The sequence below is a fragment of the Nothoprocta perdicaria genome, unplaced genomic scaffold (assembly GCF_003342845.1).
Source record: "Nothoprocta perdicaria isolate Ctin4 unplaced genomic scaffold, notPer1 scaffold_42, whole genome shotgun sequence".
Taxonomy (NCBI): Eukaryota; Metazoa; Chordata; class Aves; order Tinamiformes; family Tinamidae; genus Nothoprocta; species Nothoprocta perdicaria.
This window is the reverse complement of record NW_020455666.1, coordinates 2,216,102-2,237,418: the sequence shown is the minus strand read 5'-3', so window position 1 is coordinate 2,237,418 and position 21,317 is coordinate 2,216,102. Positions and strand designations below refer to the sequence as shown.

Below are 21,317 nucleotides of genomic sequence, written 5' to 3'. Positions count from 1 at the left end.
CCAGCGYGGTCAGCTCTGCAGTTGCAGCCCACAATATCCGTGGTGACTTTCAAAGCAAAGGGGCTCTGGGGGATGGTGAAGCACAGCCTGTTTAGACAGCTGCATTTATTTGTAGCATGTATTTTGAATTTTTTTTTTCAAATGTGGTCAGAAATCCTGTTTTGCAATTTTCTGGCCCTTTGTTTGAACTGCGAGGTGCATCGCTGCACCCAGCCAGGGACCTGGAATTTCTAAGTTATTTCGGTGAAATATAGGTAACCTGTGGTTTTTGGTTGCCTTCCAGATAAAGCACCTAATACCAAAACAAGAATGTATTGGTGGTTTTCCAAAAGAGAACCTTAATAGCGGTAGCTTAAAAAAAAAAAAAAAAAAAAAANACCAAAACAAGAATGTATTGGTGGTTTTCCAAAAAAAAACCTTAAAAAAAAAAAAAAAAAAAAAAAAAAAAAAAAAAAAAAAAAAAAAAAAAACCTATGTTTTCAAATGACTTTTCTCAGTAATAAGAGAAAAATACAACAGTACAGCAGCAAACTGCCAGTTGCATAGAGGCACTTCTAAGAGAAAATTACTCTAAAGGTACATTTTCTTAATTTATTTTAACAATTTGTATGCACTTGTTTTACAAGGTCAGATGTCTGCAGGATTTGATATTTTTAWTTAAAGAGCAGTGATATAGAAGTGCTGTAACGTTTTCACAAGGGTAGAGCTGTCATTTTCTTCACAGTACTGTAAAATTTTGATTCAGGTACAGAAAAAATATATCTGATGTCAAAGTAGAAGCTGCAGGTATTTCTGATTTTTGCTAAGACTGTATATTTCAAGGTAGATTAAGTGAGGTCTGTATTTTTGAAGTGTGTGTGCCCTGATTGGAGCTGCAAGGGGAACGGCCCTCAACTGGGCTGAGGGAATTAGCTGCCACCAGAAAGGACTCTGCCGAGACTGCGGGGGAGACTCAGCAATTGGGGGTATCTTTAGGGAAGGACTGCTCTTCCTCCTGGCCTCAGGCTGGTCTCCTTCTTTGTGGTCTCTTACTCCAAAATTCATGGTAGCAAGTTCATTCATTTTGTTGAGCTGAAGCAACAGCTACCAATTCAGAAGTATTTGGAGATTTGACTATCTACATAAAGATGAGGAGTGAGGAGCGGTGAAATAGATGCTGTAGAGGACACATAATGCAATGCTTAGAAGTGGAAATCTCAGCTCAAAGTAAAAAATTAATATATTAAATCTACATTTTTGTTTTTATTTTACAAGAACTTTTTTGGCAGAGAAAGCGAAGTTCTTCCATTTGAAACTCAACTTCTGCTTACTAAAATGAAAAGTAATTATTGTGAACAGGGATTTTTTTTCTTCAGGGTAATGAAAAATGAAAATCTACAGCAACTGGATTTGGTTTTGCAGTTTGCAAATTGTTATTTAAATTRCACTAAGGCAGATAATATTTAGGTGAAATGTAAGAGTCTGGCTTGCAGCCACCAAAGATACTGCCCTGCAGTAAGAAGCATGAGTCATCTCTATGCTGCACTGCCTTTATCACTTGAGGAATGATTTGAGCAATGATATTCCATGTGTTATTTACCAGGCTACCCAAGGGCACAGAAGCTGTCTATAGAGGTGTGCTATTTATGAAGTTGCTTTTCAAGGGGTAGAGAAGGATGACAGTTTGGTGTGTGTTCAGTGGCTGATTTCAGTACTGTAATTTAAGACCAGGCTACTGTACTTTAAATATAGACTCTGCTGGGTCTCCATTAAGCCCCATACCTGCCTCAGTTGCTAGCTCAGAGCAGTGCAACCTGAGACTCCTTCCTTCTGCATGCTGATGCTGCAGGGTAGGCCTGTGAGTTGAAATGGTCCCCGAACTGGCAAAAGCCCTCAGTATAACTGTGAGGAGGTAGTTCCTGGTGGTGCGAGCGTGGCTACATTATACCTCAGTCTGGCTTATGCAGAGGGATTCAAAAAACATGTGACTTGCAGAGAGCCTCTTGAGCAGCAGCCGAGGGAGCAGAAGCTGTTAGCTTTTGTGGTCAGTTTTGCCCATTTGCAACAACTAATTTGCACTCAGTTACAGGGTCTGGCAGCAGTTACAGGGATTGCAGCACAGCAGTTATGGGCTCAGCTAGAGGGGCTGGCAGCAGTGGGGGCAGAGGGGCTGGCACTGACGTGCTGCAAATAATGATGTTGGGCTCGGGTGGATGAGCTGTGTCCGGAGGTCCTCAAGAGGCACCATACACCCGGTGTCACATTAACCCAAACTTGCATCATGCAAAGGTGATACTGAGAGCTCCACGTGGAGGCAGAGCGTCTTGCTCTCTGCTTTTAACTGGAAAAAGCTATGAGTAACCATTAGCTAAAACTAAGCACTATAGCCTAGCTTGGGGAGGTACTTTTTCTGCGACATTCTTCTCAGTAGGCTTTGGGCTCCTTCTCCCTCCTGGCAGGGCTGCCCTTTCAGCTGTCACCACTTTATAAGGGCTTTCTTGGATGTAGAGGTGGCAATAGTTTGGGCAGCAGTAGCCTCGTTCAGTACTGAGAAGTGCTCTGGCATCTTATTTCTGCCATTACGTGAAACCATTTTTAGTCTCTCTTTCCCATCTCTGCCTTATCTTTATCAGAGCTTTTTGACAGTTGTTCCTCTATATTAATTTTGCATGTTTAGCGTTGTATGTTAAAAGAAATTAACACTGTATGTTAATTAACATTGTATGTTAAACGAAAACAAGGTAGGATAATAAGTTTTAAGAGCTTTTCCGTACCAGGTACCCTGGGAGGACATTGCTGCTGCTCACAGAGTCCTGTGCAGAGAGAAGCTGCTACGTGGGGAACCACCCTTCCCCTCTGCTGCTTTCTAGGCTCAGAAGGGGAGTGAATTAGATGTATCGTAGTGGGCACTAGGTGTTGTGGCTTGATCCTGCCTAACTCTTAGCTGGTTTGCTGCAAACTGCCAGTCAAATCCACATTTGCCTAGACAAATGATTATGAACAACTGCTATTTCCAACATGAACTGGGTTTCCTTGGATTCACTAGTTTCCCTTTGAGATTATACTGGTGTTTAGAAACTGAAATATGTTGTGTAAAAAGTATTATTTTAATTGCAGTGAAGGATAAGCTAATGATGGGAGTACATTTATTGAGACTTACTGTTTAGCAGTAATTTGAAATTATTCTTTTTATTAAAAGATTTTAATTAAGTGATTCTGAGAAGAGCAGTACAGTCTGTTTTCTCTTCCATTTTCTGCTCTGAAAATGTTGTTTCCTGCCTTGACTTGCTGCATTTTGCTGGTATCAGCCCATGTCTTTCCATTAAAACAATCTTTTCTCGACACTCAGCAGTACTTACAGGATATTGTGGTGGTAGGAGAACAATACTCTAAAGGAGGATGTTTCTCATGTCAACAAAGCAAAATCAGCAGCTATTATAACTCCAAGTATCTGTTACTGTAACTTAGATAAGTATCTGAAAAAATTCTAGGCCGAAAAAAGAAATTAATGGCCAGAGCTTGCAAGGGTCCCTTCTTTTTGCAGGGAGACGGTTGGATAAACCAAGGGGTATCCAAACCCCTCCCCACAAGCCAAGCAAAAAATGCATTGCCTCATGGTTCTTAGAGGGATTTGGTGTTGCATACGTTGTTATAGTTCGCCAAGGTTTTTATGACTTTTTTTCCTCTCTTTCATGTATAGAAACAAGACTGCCAATGGAGATTATCGGAAAGAGCACCGAGAAAGGAGTCGCAGCCCCATCGAGAGGGCTGCCGCCCCGACCATGAGCCTTCACGCCAACCACATGTATGCCTCAATTCCGAGCTTGACCATGGATCAACCTCTAGCACTGACCAAAAACAGCATGGATGCAACCCGGACTGTGGGCATCCCCCCGACACTGACTTCTGTGGAACGGCAGCAGGTAGTGGCTTCTGCATTGACGAGCAGCTCGCGTAGTTGTAGGTAGCCTGGCTGTAGGCACATGGAGGACTCCTCAGGCGTAAGCAGAATGTACTGTGAGCTATAGTGGGTGGGCAATGTCACTCTTCAGGCAAAATGTTTTTAAAAATGCAAGATGAATGCTGAGCTCACTAGGTTCCATGTGAATAAACATGTGTTTACATGTACCTGTCTTAAGATTTCTTGGCCTTGCTGCTCTTTCAGGAACTTTGCTAGGTTTGCTAATGCTGTGCTTGAGTCAGGAAGGCAAAGGCTCAGGTGCTTGTGGTTGAGGGAYGCTCTAGTCCTGAGGCTCCAGTTAGGGCACGGATGCAGTGCATATAGCTCGGCAGGGAGGGAGGCCTTGCTGCCCTTGGGGGGGCTGGCTGCAGAGAAGCACAAGAGCTGGGGAGGAGGCATACAGGAGAGTTTTACACTGAGCTTTCCGGGTGAAAGAAGCTGGAATGTCCTAGTGTGCTTAGAAAATGAAAAGGTGACTTCAAAGTTCATCTAACCCGCCAAAAGTCTTGTGAGCTCTTTTAGTTGGTGTGCAGAGCTGTGTGTGGACCTGAAAGCAGAAACGCTTGTTGTTTATAGCAATATTGTGTCACAGTTTGGTAAAGATTTTACCAAGAAAAGTGTAATATTTGATAACCTTATACCCTCTCTAAAATCGTTTAGTTTCCTATATGCTGGGACAGGGGGACATTTGTTTGGTTGTTTTGCTCACCTTTATTTTTTTTAATGTTGTTCTTGGGCACTGCTGCAATAATAGAAGTGACCAGGTAGTAGTTTCTTGCATGTCAGGATGACTTTTCCCTCTCACAAGTGGAGAGGAAAAGCACTGGGCTGTGCTGAGCTGTGTGGGAAAGTGAACTGGCCCCCACGCCCGAGCTCTTCCTTCCTTCCTCCCCTGCTRTAATGCACTGCAGAGGGGAAACACGCTGAGTGGATAGTCTTGCAGAAGCTGCACTTTTTTTCCTTGCACTCTGGGATTTTTTTTCCACTGCAGTGTATATGTTACCACTAGTGTTGCGGGTTGTCACCATGGCGGGATAGATGCATAAATCTTTGATGCTTGGCTTTCTGCTCGCTGTTGTGCAGAAGGGCTCTCCTGAGCTTGCAGTGCTCAGCAAGGACTGAGGAGGAAGGGACAGGCTTCCACTGACGACACTCGTGCCCTTTGATAGCACTGCTGCTGTTCCTCAGTTTGGCAGCTCACACCACTGACACTCCACTATTTTAATTGTTTGATTTTGGGCCGATTCCTACTGCCCATAACCAGATCTCTGCTTTGTTATCTTTGACATTCTGAGCCAGATTACAATCTGTTTTCTTGAGGAAATAGGATGTTGAGGTAAAACCTTACTAAGAAATCATACAAGAAGGAAAGAATATGGAAAKTAAGAAGCCTTTGCTTTTTAGCTTAAGCTAACACATTAAGTGGGAATTGCATGTTAGTGGAGTTTTCTATTTAATTGGAGGTTTAACAGGCACTTTAGGCCACTTACTTTAGGGGTTATTCAGCAGCTATAGTCACTGTTACTAAATTYGCAGCTTCTCATGGCAGTATCTTCATGTAAAGGATGCCCAGGGCATTCTGTAAGCTGCCTTGTGCCATATTGGCATCTATAAAAAAGAAAACAAATATTGCCATCCTTGCACAGTTTCAACTGTAGTGTAATCAAATAACTGACATTTTAATTTACTTTTTTTGACTTTGTTGTTGGTATAGTAAGATGTAAATAGAATTTTTCCCTTTTTTTTTTTTGGACAAATCATGTTAGACCTCCCCTCTAAGATCCATATCTTTTGCTTCCATCTTGCCCTCTCTCTAGACTGGAATTCCACTCAGTCATGAAAGCTCTTTCCTTTTTGATTGACTTTGCAGGGTGGTTGGTAAAGTAGTGATTCATGTGGGTTTGCTGCAGGGATTTGTACAATGCCTAAGAAATCAAAACTCTGTTAATTGCAAAATTTCTGTTTTTTTTTTTTGACATTTAGACACTGAGTATAAGAATATGAAGTTGTCCCATCTTAAATGTACTAAATATGAAAAGAAAAACAGTTAAATACTTCTGTTATTTCCCTTTAGCTATTTGGAAAAACTTGGGTTTTTTTTTTTTTTTTTTTTTTTTTAAAGACTTTATTTCAATATAATGGTTATCTGGTAAAGAGCTGTAGTAAGTGTGTTTTAAGTGTATTTTGTGTATATGTATTTGTATAGATATACAGACAGTGAATATGTAATTTATAGATTGTGCAGTTGAGATTGTGAGAATACCTGTTTGGGGGAAGTGGCAGGTGCTGTTGAGAATGCAGAAAGATTGTGCAGTTGAGATTGTGAGAATACCTGTTTGGGGGAAGTGGCAGGTGCTGTTGAGAATGCAGAAAGGCTGGTAAGTCCTTAATGCTGGCATGGCATGTGAAGTGCAACAGCAAAGTACTTCCAGGCAACACTTGGTCAGGAGTTTTTAATGTTTTGTATCTTAGGGGTTTATTGGTTTCTGGCTGAAGWTAGAACATGAGTCTAGGAATAGTAACTTCTAAATGAAGAATGATGCCATTAAAACTTGTTTACTGCTCAAGAGACGGATAGTTGAGAGATTTGTAAAGCACTTCGATTGCAGGACTCGGAGAGACGTGTGGACATATAAGAAACATGTCCTTGCTTTGTTAATGTTAAGTTCTGCAGACATAATGATTCTGGAATGGAAACAGTTAGGGTAAAAATCTCCTTAATGCTTTCAGTGATTTGCCTTTATACTGTGTTTTTTCTGGATGGCTGCTTGCCACTTAAATGACTACAGATGTCATTTACAGACATTACAAATGTTACAGAAAAGCATTATTTTATTTAATGAGAGAGTAAGAACTAGTTGATTATTTGGAACTTAACATGCTCTATTGAACTGGGCATTTTACAGGTGATTTCACTGTGCTGGTGACGCAGTGAAGCGTTTGTACCTCTCAGGCAGTGGGTTACAGGTAGTTTTCGCAGCTTTCTCCTGCTGCCTTACTGAGTGGCAGTTGTTGTTTTCCTTCCCGGCAGAACCGGCCCTCTGTCATCACGTGYGCCTCTGCGAACAACCGCAACTGCAACCTCTCGCACTGCCCCATTGCCCACAGCGGCTGCGGCTCCGGCTCCGGGGTGCCTGCCTATAGAAGACCATCAAGCAGTAAGTGCAAGTCTCTCCAATGAAGATTTTCTTGCTAACTTTAAAGGTGGGGAGGCTATGAACAAGAATAAAAACGGAGGTGCAAGACTATCCCCTACCCTCCTTGGCTACTCCACCTGCATCAATCTTAGGCCACTCTGAGAGGTGCCATTTCATGAAAGGCTTAAAAAAGGAGAACAGACAAATAAGTCATTATGTTTATTTTAGTCTGGCAACCAGCAAACAGCCAGGACCCGCAGAGATACAGCCAGGCTATTATTTTAGGTGCTGTAGTTTTCCTAGTGTGCCATTCAGTTGTCAGCAGATGTTTATGATTCATAGGCTGTCTGAAAAATCTCCCCTGCGGTAGCTGCAAACCTGCTTCCAAAGCACCGTCCCTGCCTGCTGCGCAGGGGCAGGACCCAGGGCGCAAGACAGCTGCTCTCGGCAGGAGCTCGGCCTCTTACCTGCCATGCAATTAGTGCTTTTCATGAAACCACCTCATGAAGCACCTACAAGGAAAGCTGAGCTTATTTCTCTTCTCTCCTCTTCTCTTTGTGATTAGGGGAAAATGGAACCTTTTTCATTTGTGTCCTATGGCTACTGACTTGTAGACTCATGTGCTCAAAGTGATGGGTTCAGTAAAATAGGAGGGAGACTTCATCTGGCCAGACCATGTCAGCAAGATGAAGTGACTAGGAGCTAGCTGGGAACCTGAAAGACTACAGTAGCTTTTTTTCATGTTAAGAGCTTTGTTATGTGAACACTGGAATAAGAAGTGAAAGTGAGTTTGGGAATGCCCAGATGCTAGAGGATGTCTCRCGCCTGGGCAGAAAGCTGTAGCTAGAGATCCAAGTTGTTTAGAAAACTGCTCTTACCTAAATCACCCAGCTGTATTTACATGGGCTTGGGAAGAGTTGTAAATATTTTCAGGAACTATTTTTCTCCTGTCATTTGAAAAGGTCTGTCTGCAGCATATTTGCTTTATTTTAGGATCAATCAGGGCCCTTCATGAGCATGAAGTGTAAAGGCAGAGCCGGACAGCTTTAAGCAGCAATGAAAAATGATGTCTTTTACACAAGCTGCATGTTGAAACTTTAGAAGCCCAAACCTCTCATATTTAGTCAGCTAAATAATTTATTACTCTTACCTTTCATAACCTGTTTTCCAAGTTTTCTTCTTCTCTTGTAACAGTATCGTGCTATTTAGGTGCCTCTACCTAAGATAGAGGCAATGATTCATGCACTTYTCTGGCTTTCTCCTATTATGAACATGTCAAGTGACATGAAACCCTTAAATCAGCTTGTGACACACAGTAATTTAGGATGAGTCTTCCTACCATCTGCCACATGCAAGCAGATGTGGAAGCTGATTTTTTTTTTTTTGATTTGTAATTCCATTTAAGCTTAAATGTAAGTTTTCTGTGATTGTTGGGGGAGAAAGTCTCCATAGAAATGAAAAATGTGTCAGTGCAAAAAAGTTTATTATGAGCCTGAGCAAGAATTGTAATCATGTATAAATGTATTTTTCTAGTGTCCTGAAATAACTGAAATGATGTTTCTCCTGCCTCCTTTCCCCTACCAGCCACCACTGCCTGCGACCCCGTGGTGGAAGAGCACTTCCGCCGGAGCCTCGGCAAGAATTACAAGGAGCCTGAGCCAGTGGCAAACTCTGTGTCCATCACAGGATCTGTCGATGACCACTTTGCCAAAGCACTTGGGGATACCTGGCTGCAGATCAAAGCTGCGAAGGACGGCGTGTCCAGCAGTCCCGAGTCGGCCTCCCGGCGGGGCCAGTCTTCCCCCTCCTCCCACATGGTCAATCATAATCACTCACCCTCCGTCATGTCGTGAAGAGAGGACCGGCTCCTTTGGGAATCTGCATGGTTTGACTGAGCTTTGAACAGTGCTTCAAGTAGTGGTGGGGAGGGGAGGTTAGTTTTCAACACATGTTTTGGTGTACTCACTTTTTATTTGTAAAAGGGTGCCCTTTAAGATGATAGCAGGAACTATTTCATAAAGATTCGTATGATGTAGCATCCTTTTTTTTTTCCTGCCTCAATTACCAAAGAAACCTCTGATGCAAATCTGCTGCCCCTTTAAAAAAATGCACGCTAATCCACAAAAGCCATTACACWTAGTTGGTTGACCCAAACGCTTTTTGCTTTACTAGATTCTTGCGACTAGAATTTGTCTGGTTTGCTTTTACATTGCTTTCCCCCCCCGCCCCTTTGTGAAGTAATTTTGTATGTATATACTTGAAAAGAACTGTCATGTATGATTTGCACTATTGGAGGAGGACTGAAGTTGCATAGCAACTTTCTGGAAGATGCTAATATCTTGAGGGCAAACTGCTGAAAAAAGGGTTTGAGGATGACATTTCTATCAGTTCGATTTTTTCTTACAGCAAAACAGCTTTGGAAGGGGAAGTCTCATACAAGTTACAGGTCTTTCTCTCTTTAGATTTCAGGTGCTTAGTGCTTGCAACTGGACTGCATACCTTACAGAACACGGGCATTTTTTCCTAAACACTGCAGTTTGTTAGAATAGAGCTGAGGTTGGAGGGTTCAATAGTGCTTAACAATGCATGTTTTATGAAAAATAGCTGGTATCTATTAATGTATAGACAGTAAGAATCATAATACTTATTAGCTTTTCTTCAGAATTAGTTTATTTTTGTCAGTAACAATCCTAGATATACTTACTGCTGGTACAGTTGTACTCTATGATATTTGTATTTGATATTCACTTTAGTAGCAGCCAGCAAAAGAGGACAGCCTCAGGACAGGCCTCCAAATGCAGTTTAGAAATATATGATGCGTGGTACAGGATGCTATAGCTTTGCGCAAGACTGAGTAATTGTTTCTGTCTGCAGTACTGTCTGCTTAACAGGAATTTGCTTCCTAAACCTAAGTTTGTGTAATCCACCCTTAACTAGCTGCAGAAACTGCTACCATTATGTATCTTGGCTGGACAACAGATTGTTACAGTTTGTGAAATATGATCTTTAATTTGTTAGGCTTCTTCATAAACCTATGCCAAGTTGCAGCATACATTCCTCCATTAGAAAACTTTATACAGGTATTACTGCATTTATTATCATTTGCTATATTAATAGCTACTAACTAGAAATTAGGCAATAGAGGCAGGCATAAAACCACAGCTGTGCTAGTACTAAGAGCTTCTCTTCTTGTTAAATGTAACTACTCTCCTCCAGACATTCCATCTTCCCAGCACAGTTGCAACTAGCTGTTTGTTTTTTTAAATACTGGGTTACCTGAAAGGATCGGTTTAGTGTAGAAAGTTACGACAAGCTGGAAGATGAACTATACGTGATGTATAACGGCCTGTACTACAGTATTGGGTCCACTGTGGCTTTTATTTTAAGTTTCTTTAAAGTTAAGCTAATGAATTTGGAAAAGGTGCAGGGTAGAAAAAGATCAGGAGATTGGCTCTTACTCTTGTTAAGAAGGTGGCTGCTCAATTTTCTTAAAAAAATTTTAAAAAAAGAAAAACAAAAAAAGCACATCTAAGCCCCCTCAGTTTTACACATTTCACTACCATCTTACTGGGTAGTCAACGCTTACCTGCTTTGGCATTCAGTACCCTACTCTCTGTAGGAAGATTGTTAAAAGAACACTTTTTTATATAGGTAACTTTAAGACCATCGTTACGCTGTGCGTAAAGAATGTACAGAGAAATTTGTAGGTATTTTTTGAGGAACAATTAATTTGTTAATGATATGTAGCTATTTAATTTTTCCCTTTCCTTTATTGTAATCATTCATTGTTTTGTTTGGAGAAAAAAGTTGATCTTTTTTTTTGTTGTAGATTTGTCTGTAATACAGTAAAAGTGCAGGAACACAGTTATTCTATGAGAACACTGCATTAGCATTAATAGCCACTAGTTTGTTATTGCTACAGGCTACTGAGCATTGTAACAGTAAAATACTAATACTGTAGATGGACTCTGTGGAAAATGTGACTCCTATATTTCTTTGTAAACACAAATAAGAATGTTTTAAAGCTAATATTTTCAATAATAGCTGGTTTACAAGGTTACATTTACTTATCTGAGATAGGTAAATGGAGTTGAGGGCAATAAAGATTTAATGTGGTATGTCCAGTAAAACATATTAGACACAAATATGTCACAAAAGCCAAAGGGTTGGGGGGAGGCAGAAGGAAACTAAACTGAACTCACCATTATGTTGCATGGTGATGTTTCTTCACAGAGCCAGCTTCTCTACAGTTTGGTTGGAAAGAGAGAGTCTTTGTTTGTAAATCTGTAATATACCATTCTTTTGTGGCCTTGTTCCACCTGGAAAAAAAAAAAAGGGTTGGCAGGCCTTTTTTTTTTTTTTTTTTTTTTTTGTACTTAAAAGTAGCCTTAAAGAACAATAAAGTGCTCTTAAATCACATGCGTGTGCATAGTGTCCTGAGGGTTCTGGCAAGAAAGGAAACTGACTTCTGTCGCTGGGGAGCTGGGAGCAGACAAGCTGCATGTGCTGCTCTCCCTGCCCAGAAAGCGTCTCATGTAGGACGGCACTGTCCTGGTGAAGGCCTGGACAGTGCAGGCTGTTCTGATGGTCTACAGGTGGGGAGGGCATCAAAAAACAGTCTCTATAACTGCATCGTGACCCTGCTGCTGCTGGACAGCACATGGACAGGAACACCAACAGCTTCAGGAGCACACCTCTAACACTGGAACCATGGGCCCAATTCCCACTGATCCAGTCTTCCTGAGCATTTGCCCAGGGCTTCTTTCCATAAGAGGCTGGAGCAGCTGTTCCTGCTCCTGCTGTAGCACCATGGTAGCAGTTCCCGGACAGTTACTGTTTTGGAAAAGTCAAGCACAGCTGCAGTGCTGGTGAGGAAAGCAGCATCTTCCGCATTGTCTTGTCCCTCAACTTTTTGAAATTTTATCTTAAAATCAGAAATTACTCTCTAAAGACAACAGTTACATTTTAAATGCAGCTAGCCATGCTCTTGTGCTTTGAGTGAGCAGCATTTCAACAGATGATGATTCATGTGCCCGAAGCCAGCTAAGCCTTAGGACTAAGCTTGCTATTTACTCGCTTTGGAGAAAGTCCAGGTGAATCAGATGAGAACTTCTGAGATAATTCAGCTTTGAAGATAGCAGAGGTGTTTCCAAAATTAAAAATGGAAACCCTAAAAATGAAAAGATATAAAGTTACTACTGTATTGTATATGAAGTGACTAAATTGTTTGAAAAAACCAAAGTAGGCATGGAAAGCATGTGCGCTGTTAAGTAGAATGACTGCTTTTGGGGAGTGGGAGATGCCTTGCATGAGAAGACAACAGGCATGACTAGTATAACACATCTGAAAAACATCCCTCTCACTACACATGCAAAAAAACCTAAATCGATGCTTTAAGACCCTTTGGGAGGGAGGCCAACGACAACAAGCCTCACACGCCTCTCAGTCTGCTCTCTGAAGGGAGCTGGTTTCCTTTTAGGAAGAAAGTCATCCCTACAACAACATTTTTGGGGCAGGATGAAGCAAGACAAGCAGCATTGCTATCTTGCAAGTCAGTAGTTTATTGTGTATTTTGTCCTGTGCCTGAGAAAAGGAAAAAAATAAAATCAACAGTAATCCCTTATACTCTAGGAGTTTTCTGCCTAGCAGCCATTACTACATTGCATTAAGCTGGACCCTACACACACATATTTCATGCTATGGCCAATGCCTATGCTGTGTGCAATAACTTCTACTTTTTCACACACCTGCGTGTGAAATTTAATGCAGCTTCAAGCTATGCTTCTGCACTTGTCCCTGCATTCTTTCTGTACATTTAAATTCATACCAAACATTTTAATTTTAGATAGATTTAAAGGTGTAAATATACTGGAGACTGAATTCAAGACCCTCCCATGTGTTTCAGCGAGTACTCTCCCCTAAACACAGCTTTTACATAGTTTAAGCTGCTTTAGGGGTAAAATGAACTTAGAGATTCAGAGGCTTGACTGCTAGACAGTCACGGTCTSATCAAATGTGACTGCTCAGCTGCTCATAAAGAGCCACACACCTGGCAGGGCCACAGACCTCACAACTTCAAGAGGCTGCGCATCACATGCAGGGGCTGCAACCACCAGGGGCAGCTGAACAGGCCTTGCAGCTGGGCAGGAGGTTCAGAGAGGCGGAAGGGAGCACGGCACATGGGAACAGCTCCAGATATTCACAGAATATTCACAGAATATTTAAGGTTGGAAGGGACCTCTACAGATCATCTAGTCCAACCTTCCTGCTCAAGCAGGCACACCTACAACATGTGGCACAGGGYGGCATCCTAGGATGTTCCTAGGAGGCCAAATCGGTCGCCAGCAAAAAGATGTAGAATTGTGTTCCTGGCTTGTTCTGAAGCTTTTGTGCAACAGCAAGGAGTACTTGCTCCATTCTGCATGATAACTGCTGAGATGGTAACAGGAACAAGCCACCATGTCTGCATGAATGATGACATCTCTTGTATCAAATGCCATGTCAATACATCACGCTGCCCAACATGATCCTGGCAAAAGCTCGTGGCAAGTGTTACACACATTATCTGCATGAGCGTGCTACTCACCAGAGCTGGGCTCGACGGGGGTGCTCAGTGCCACCTTACTGCCGTCCCTCTCGAGAGCCTGTGCAGTAAGAGACAAGGCTGCATCTTCCCACACGCGGAGGCTTCCACTTGTGCTGGTGGGGGGACAGGCACAGCCGTCACCCTGCGCGAGCCCTGCTACGTGCTGCACCATGCTGTGTGTGCAGGCAGCCTCCAGCACCGACGCGCCACCTGAGGAAATACACAAGTGAAGAATTTTAAACTCTTTTTGTTATATAACATGGTGCAGATTATTTTATTTTTTATATAACGTAGTGTATTATTACACTACATCGACAGGAGACTGTTTCAGTCTTTTTTGCTCATAGGCAAACTGCTAGCAGTATTCCTTCTGATTTTGCATCCTATTTGTAAAGCAGCAAGCATTTCACAACACCAAGGAGACCATCTGCCTTCTTTCTATCACAAAGACAGATGCAATGGCACCTGTCAGCACAGAGCAGCATCAGCCAGCCACCAAGTTCCAAAGCTGCTTATCTTCAGAGGCTTTGCCCAAACTGAGCAAACACTTTGCTAGCAGAACACTCCTGGCAGAGTCTGCTCTTCAGGCTGCCGTCAACATTACTTTCTGAACACAGGAAAACACCAACTTCTGCAAGTATTAAAATAACCTCATTTTTTATCTGTATAGATGGCAAATGAATCATGTACTAAACCTAACATATAGAAATGATATATCACTACAGTTACCTTGCATGTAGCAACTTTACAACCAAGTTTAAAAAAACATACAGGGCTTTTTGTTTCCAGAAAAACAAAATAAAGCTTCAACCAGCTAAAAAAAAATCAGCCTTTGTTCTTTACTGATTCACTATAGTACATGGCACATTGGGATTTTTTTTTTTTTTTTAAAGGAAGGAACTAACAATACTCAGAGATTAAAGCACAGTCCCTTCCTTTTCCTTTTCCTTCCAAATGGCAAGTTCTTGGGCTCCTGCTAAGGCTACTGAGTCTCAGACTATTGACTTCTTCAGAAGCAAATGCATATACTCAAATAGCACCAAAGACAGTACAGAATCATTCTGGGGGTTAGACCAGCACCGCCCTTTTGTCTTGCTTTTTTTTTTGACAATCTTTTGTTTAACCCAACATTATTTATATCCACCAAACATTTCCTCAGGGTGTCAATAGCACCAGACATTGTTCTTGCTGCAAGAGAGAGTTGTTCTGCTTTAACTCATGTAAACACCAACCTCTATTCTGCAGCAAAGCCTCAGTAACAGAATCGCACATAGTTAAGAAAACTCTAAATTCGGGTCTTACCTCCCGGTGCATGCGGAACAGCGGCAAGTGGTGCCAGGCCCGGGCGCGCAGAGCAGCTCCAGGCTCTGCCCTGCAAAGCAGCTGCCTCCACTYGACGCCCGTGGGAGAGGAACGGGTGGGAACAGGGGCTCCTGTGCTCCGACTCCTTCCTGCCACCCTGCTCAGCGACGACCATTGCACAGGGTGCAACCTTCACCCTGTCCCCATGGGCTGCCTTCACAAGTAAATGCAGATTAGGGTAGGATTCAAATGGCTTAAGCAAAAAAACAAAACCAAAAAAGAATCCCTCCCACCCCCCCCCCAAAAACAAACCCAAAACCCACAACAGGTGAAAAGCTCCTGCCACCAAGTTCACCTTCCTTACACTGAACATGCTGGAACTAAGACAGATTTACCAAAACAGACCGCTACAAGTATCTAATTGAAGAATGTTTCTGCTGACTATTCAGAGGTACTAAAAATGATTTTAAAAAGTCACTAGATGCCTTGCGGACCCTCCGTACCTCAGTGATAGCCCCACTTGCTCATGTGCAAGTCTCTGCTTTCTAGTGGCTCTCACATCTCCCCTGGGAATCTGGAAATCAAGAAGCTGTTTCCTTTCCTGCAGGGCCAGTGAAGCAAAATAGCCAGTGAATCAGCAATTCTGCTTGCAAAGTAAACAATATTCTTATTTTTTCCTCAGACAAATCCAAACATGAGTACACAAAGGATCATTTCCTTTATGCTTTGAGAAATCCTTCATCACATATCTAGAAATTAGAAATATCTAGTCTGGGCAAAAGAAAGAATATACAAACATCTTTTCTGGCATAGTAAAGATGCGGCTGCCTGAATGTTAGCTTGGAACATGCTACTGAAGTCTCAACAAATTCAAAGGGCATTTTAGCTTTGAAAGGTGCAGGGGCACCACAGGTGTCTCCAAAAGAGCCTATGCTGCAATTTCATGACTCAACATCCCTCGTCCCTTCACAGCCGGGACCGTATGAAGGGTTTTGGGGGAGCTGAGGGGCAAAACTCCAGCCCCTGCAAAGGCACCATCACACAGAGCACTCCAGGGCTCTTGTTTTAAAGGCTTTCATGGCAAGATGAGCCTCACTCATAAAAAGAGATGCTTTTGTTCTTGCCAGGCTTATAAATGCACTCTGTAATTTGAGTCAGGCTGTGACCTTTCAGGATGATGCAAAATCAGCAGCAATAAATCAAACGGTGCTTTCGCTGACATGTCTGTAACTTTAATGATTAATCCAACAAATAAACATTTTTTTGTTTGGAAATAGAGGAAAGAGGAGTGTGGGATTCTCCTCCGGCTTTGCCCTGTCGTAGCTGAACTCTGGAGGCAGCTTCAGTCTTACCAGTTCTCACAGGAAATGCGAAAAACGCCTGAGCAAAGGCTGACTTTTAAAGTCAAAAGTAGATCCACCCATAATAAATCTTTAAAGAAGGAGAAGTTAAAGAAAGGAAGAAGAAATATTTTCTTACATATATGAAATTTTCTTTAGCAGTTGCCTCATGACAGATTCTTATCTCTTCTCTATCCCATCCTTCCACAATCTACTCCCAGAGCAAAGTACAGATTCTTAGGAATTGAGATCTCAAAACAAAACAAAAACAAACAAAAAAACACTCTAATCTTGGGAGATCAGCAACATCATCTTCACATTTCAGAAAACTCTAAGCTACATAATTAGCCACAATGATGATAAGCAAAGATTCTCTCTTCTCAGAAAAGAGCATGTGCTACAACAGGTCAATAGCCAAAGGAATAGAAAACTGGAACTCTCTGAAGGCCCAAATGTAGTGATAATACCTGTGATGGGAAAGCTCCCAACCCGGTGCCTCCTTCATCTTTTGCTTCCAAAGCCTCAAAGGAAGAGAAGGTCCCTACAGTTGCCTCTCCTGGCTTCTCCGGTGCCTTTTCTTGTCACATTTCTGTCTTCCTTCTGCTCCTTCGTATCTGCCACTAGCAGGGTTGCTGGGGAGGAAAAGGAAATATTAACACAGTAGGACAAACGAATGAACTGGACACGTATCACAACAGAGATTTGAGGCAGCAAGGAACAATTTAAAGGGATTTATTTCTACTAGCTTCTCCCTTACAAGTGAAGCCTTTTTGCTTATGAGTGATTATACATACACACATACTCCATTTATGAGAGCTATTCTGGCACCTTCATTCTTCTGTTCTGTCAGAGAAGTCGGCATGTGCCTTCCTTTTGCAGATGGTCCACACTGCCATTCAAGGGAACACAAACTCTGAACAGGACTGCAGGCTTTGGGGAACAAAACTGATGTTATTTCCAACAACACACAGACTGGATCACCAAGTTTTATCACTCACCTTTCCAAATGAGCTAACAATCCAGTCTGAACATGGACGTGAATCACTTTGGGGCTAGCATGCACTTAGTGTGACACAAACAGCTAAACTTGTAGCAATCAAGTTGGTAGCAACAAATACAAGACCCTCATGACGATACATCTTTCTAAAAAAGTGCACCTAACTCATTCCTCCTCTCTTACACAAAATAACAACTCTGCTGTGATATTACTTAGCTGATTCGCTACACAAAGTTTAATGTTCACACTGGTAAGCCTATTGTCCAGGAAACACATGCAATAAAGAAAAAAACTGAAACTGCAACCAATTAAAAGATAACAGTATATTATTTATTTCATCCTCTTTTACACACATACATTTTTGAAAATACATGCTTAATATCAGATTGTCTTTATAATTTTAAATCACAGTCCTGTTAGAATCCTGAAACCCAGTTTAAGATGTCAAACAAGTCTAGCTTGGAGCATCCAAAGTTGGCATCCAAAAATGGAGGCAAGACAGTTTCACTAACCACTTCTGAACATCATGATCAAGCGGATTACATTAAAGGGCATTAATAGGCAGTGTTAGAGATGAGACATGCTTTTAAAAATTACAGTACTTAATCATTAATCACAAAAAAATCTCAAAACTGTGAAAGCCAGAACATGACAYGATGTCTTATAAAATCTCTGCAGCTGGTATCACATACATATCTAACAACAAAATAATTTAAGAACTGTAACTTAATCATATCCTGAAACAACATACACTGCTCGTGGTAGGGCAGACTGCCTCCTCCTGCCCCTGACATTTGCACCACATTCCTGTGGAGCATCTCAGATCAACAGGTAGATCCTCATTCTCTGTTGATTTTTAAGCGTCACAACTCTTGACATTATCTGTCAGGATCTCTTAATGACGTTTCCAAACACTAACTTCAGGAAGCTAAATTAAGTAACAGAGATCATCCCTGCTGGCAATGCAGCCAGAGTAACCCCAGCAACAGAGAAACTCTGTACACACATCAGTTGACTTGCTGCCTGCTTCTCCCCTACAAATATGAGCAAGCAGTTACAGAGAAGCCTATTTTGAGCTTGAAATGTTTGACTGCTAAAGACAACTGAATTCCTTTTCAATAAAGCACAGTTAGCAGGAAGGGTGAAGTAGCTTTCCCGGCCGTTTCACCAGCTCATGTCACACTGGCGGTGTGGGGTTCTCAGCATGAAGGAGCCTGCTCCATTCCACGCTGCTGTCCCACAAAGCTCGTTCATCCCTAACTACCACCCTGGAGAAAACCATAAATACTGCCTAGCTCGGTACACAAGAAACATCCAAGAATACAATTACAACAAAGTCTGGGGAAAAAAAAAGCCTTTCCACATCTGTGTGACCAACATATTGTACTATTACTACATCTGACATAGGTGTCATCTCAGACAGATGTTCTTATGTAGAGCCTACAGGACCCCCCATATATTGGTCTTTCAGAAAATGAAGGATCCAAAAGGAAAGCAACAGCAACTTTAGACAGGCAGGATGACACTACTAAAAACAAAACTAAAACCCAGCAAGAGATTCAGAACCTTTTTTAGGAGTTTTGACTCAGTGTCTTACCTAAATCATTCCTTTAACTGTGTGGTTTGTGATGGTGCCAAAGTTTGACACTGACTAACCCAAATGCAAGAGGGACCATAGTGGTAGCAGTCACAAATCCGATGTCCCTGAACATGTGTCCCTGCTCCAAGTTCTCCCTTGAAGGGCAGCCCAGCAGCCTGTCCCCCCTCCAGGCCCACGCCTCGCAGCTGCTACTGCTCAAACAAAAGGACAGCAGCTCTTTGTGTATGACAGTAATAAATAAATACAGCACTTTCAGAGTCTCTCCCATAGCACTGTGAAGAAAGACCTAGACAGACATCCGACTTTTTGCATTAGTCGGATGACGAGAATTCCTGACATTGCTCCTTGCAAATCAGCAGCCAAGTCATGCGGCGACGTCACTGGGAGTGCTGCCCAAGACAGAAGCACAGCTGCCGCAGCCCTCCCCGTGCCGCACGCAGGCGCCGGCCCGCCTGGGCCCGAGCCCTGGCCCCGCTCCCGCAGCATCCGCGCTGCGCTCACCTGGCTGCAGGCGGCCACTCACAGGCAGGGACCTGCCGTGTCCGCCGGGCAGCTCGTGACACCCACAGCAACCTGGAGAGCGGTGTGGGGCTGGGCCAGAGCCATTCGCCCAGCAGGATGGAAACACATTCTCGGTGGGTGCAATACTTCCAAAATAATAATGGAAACTTAGCTCACTCAGGCTTTGCCTTTCCCCCTTCCCTTTCCCTCAACAGTGGACTAGGAAGGCTTCATTGCAACTCTATTAACAGCTAAATGCCAAGATTTCATTCATAAACATTTTGAAGAGAAACGTGGATCTCCTGTTTGGAGCAAACTTCAAAAGTGGTGATTTCAACGACTGACAAGGATAAAACATATTCAGTGCCAAAACAGTCAGTCAGCCTCAGATCAGTGCAAGCCCTCATGCTGTGTCCCTCACACACACACACATGGATTTTGCTGCAGGCTCCCAAAGGAAACCTGCAGCCCCTGCTCGAGCCAGCGACAGCTGCACCAGGGGAAGTCACCCGGGCTACACRCTCACTGAGTCACAGGTTCCTGAGGAAGCGCTAACATCTACGGGGCTGCTGGATAAATGCCAGACTCCAGAACACTGCATGCACCCCACAGCCCCCTGCATGGCCTCCTCACTGGGTGTGTGCTGCTCTTTTCCCTGTGAGCTTACTGAAGTATTTTATTAACGAATAAGCTGATTTAGTATTTAAAATGCGTGTGTGCAAATGTCACATGTGCTTCCAGAGGCCAGGTCCATTGTGCTTTTATATCAATGTAAACATCTATTAAAAAAAACAAAAACAAAACAAAACAAAAAAACCCACAACAGTAGGAAACAGCCATGGTCAATGCAAAGACAGCAYGTGCTCCAAGCAGCCAGGAAACACACGGCACATTTGTTTCTGGAGCTCCCTTTTTATCCCCTGACCCAGGGAAGTGCAAGAACTACCAAGGAGCCCTGCTCCGTTTAGATGGACAAGTACACACTACACAAGAAGCTCATGCAAGCAAGTACGGGGCACCTGCCATGACTGTCACAGCAATAATGTCCCCAATCTGGAATAAGCTGCAGTTAAGTCTCTCCAGGAARAGACTATGATGCCTGTTACTGAGGGAACAACTAAAACTTCAAATTACAGGGGGTTTGGTTCCCCATCTGCATATCCCTGTTCTGGCATGAGATCATCTGAATTGAGAAATGAGAAGAAAAATGAGATACCCTAAGGTGCAAGCCATAACACCTCAGTAGTGACTTAAATAGTCACTTAMTATAGTCACTACTCAAACATATTGCTGTTAATTTTACTGGAAGCAGTTTCATGTATTCTTTGGTAGTGCCAGTTTCCTTGGCCTGGTCTAAATACTCCTTAAGGAACTCACTCAGAAGGTTTCACTACAGCATGCATTGAACTCTAATCACTGGTTGGTGAAAGAATACAGGTTGTTGAATTTCAGCTGCTGTACTTAAAAGTCGCTACAAGTTGGCCCAAGACAATTTATATTTTGGCYGAACAGCCTTCCTATTCTGGCCAAAACTACGTGACTTCACATAGTACCAGGGTCAGAGCAAGAGAGTAGTTCCTTCGACCTGGAAAAACTGAGTATGGAAAGCGAAGTTTCTCTCTAACAAGCATGTATTTCCTACTTCTATATAGACTATAGCTGAGGAATTAAGAAAAAGTTGAAAAGGCAGGAACTCTCAACCTCCCTGTGTCACCTCGGTGGTAATGCTGCTGCAAAAAGTCCCTGCGTTAATCAACATGAACTGACCAAGAAGAATCACTCTCACCAGTACTTGCAAGCCAAAGGGTATCAATAAAAGCAATGAGAAACTGAAAATAGCTTTAAATAGTAAATTGAGTTTTTTTTTTTTTTTAAGAGCTCTGATCACAGAATCACGGATGATAAAATGAACTT

General features: G+C 42.5%; 1 protein-coding gene and 1 long non-coding RNA gene across 3 annotated transcripts in view; one reads left to right on the top strand and one right to left on the bottom strand.

The window, feature by feature from the left end:
• Window positions 1–10,531, top strand: part of VGLL4 (vestigial like family member 4) — an 81,228-nt gene extending 70,697 nt beyond the window's left edge. Inside the window, exons 3-5 of one of the 2 annotated variants that reach the window (XM_026046055.1) lie at window positions 3,680–3,902; window positions 6,972–7,098; window positions 8,662–10,531. In XM_026046055.1, the coding sequence (XP_025901840.1) occupies window positions 3,680–3,902; window positions 6,972–7,098; window positions 8,662–8,930 (619 nt within the window). In that variant the 3' untranslated portion in view covers window positions 8,931–10,531. The remainder of the gene's footprint in view (window positions 1–3,679; window positions 3,903–6,971; window positions 7,099–8,661) is intronic. The other variant, XM_026046056.1, reaches the window with a different exon arrangement.
• Window positions 10,532–11,146: 615 nt separating this feature from the next.
• Window positions 11,147–13,756, bottom strand: LOC112953058. The gene is made up of 3 exons (XR_003250510.1): window positions 13,664–13,756; window positions 12,151–12,247; window positions 11,147–11,396 (listed from the first exon to the last, which is right to left on the bottom strand). It is a non-coding gene; the product is annotated as an uncharacterized LOC112953058 (long non-coding RNA).
• Window positions 13,757–21,317: the final 7,561 nt, after the last annotated feature.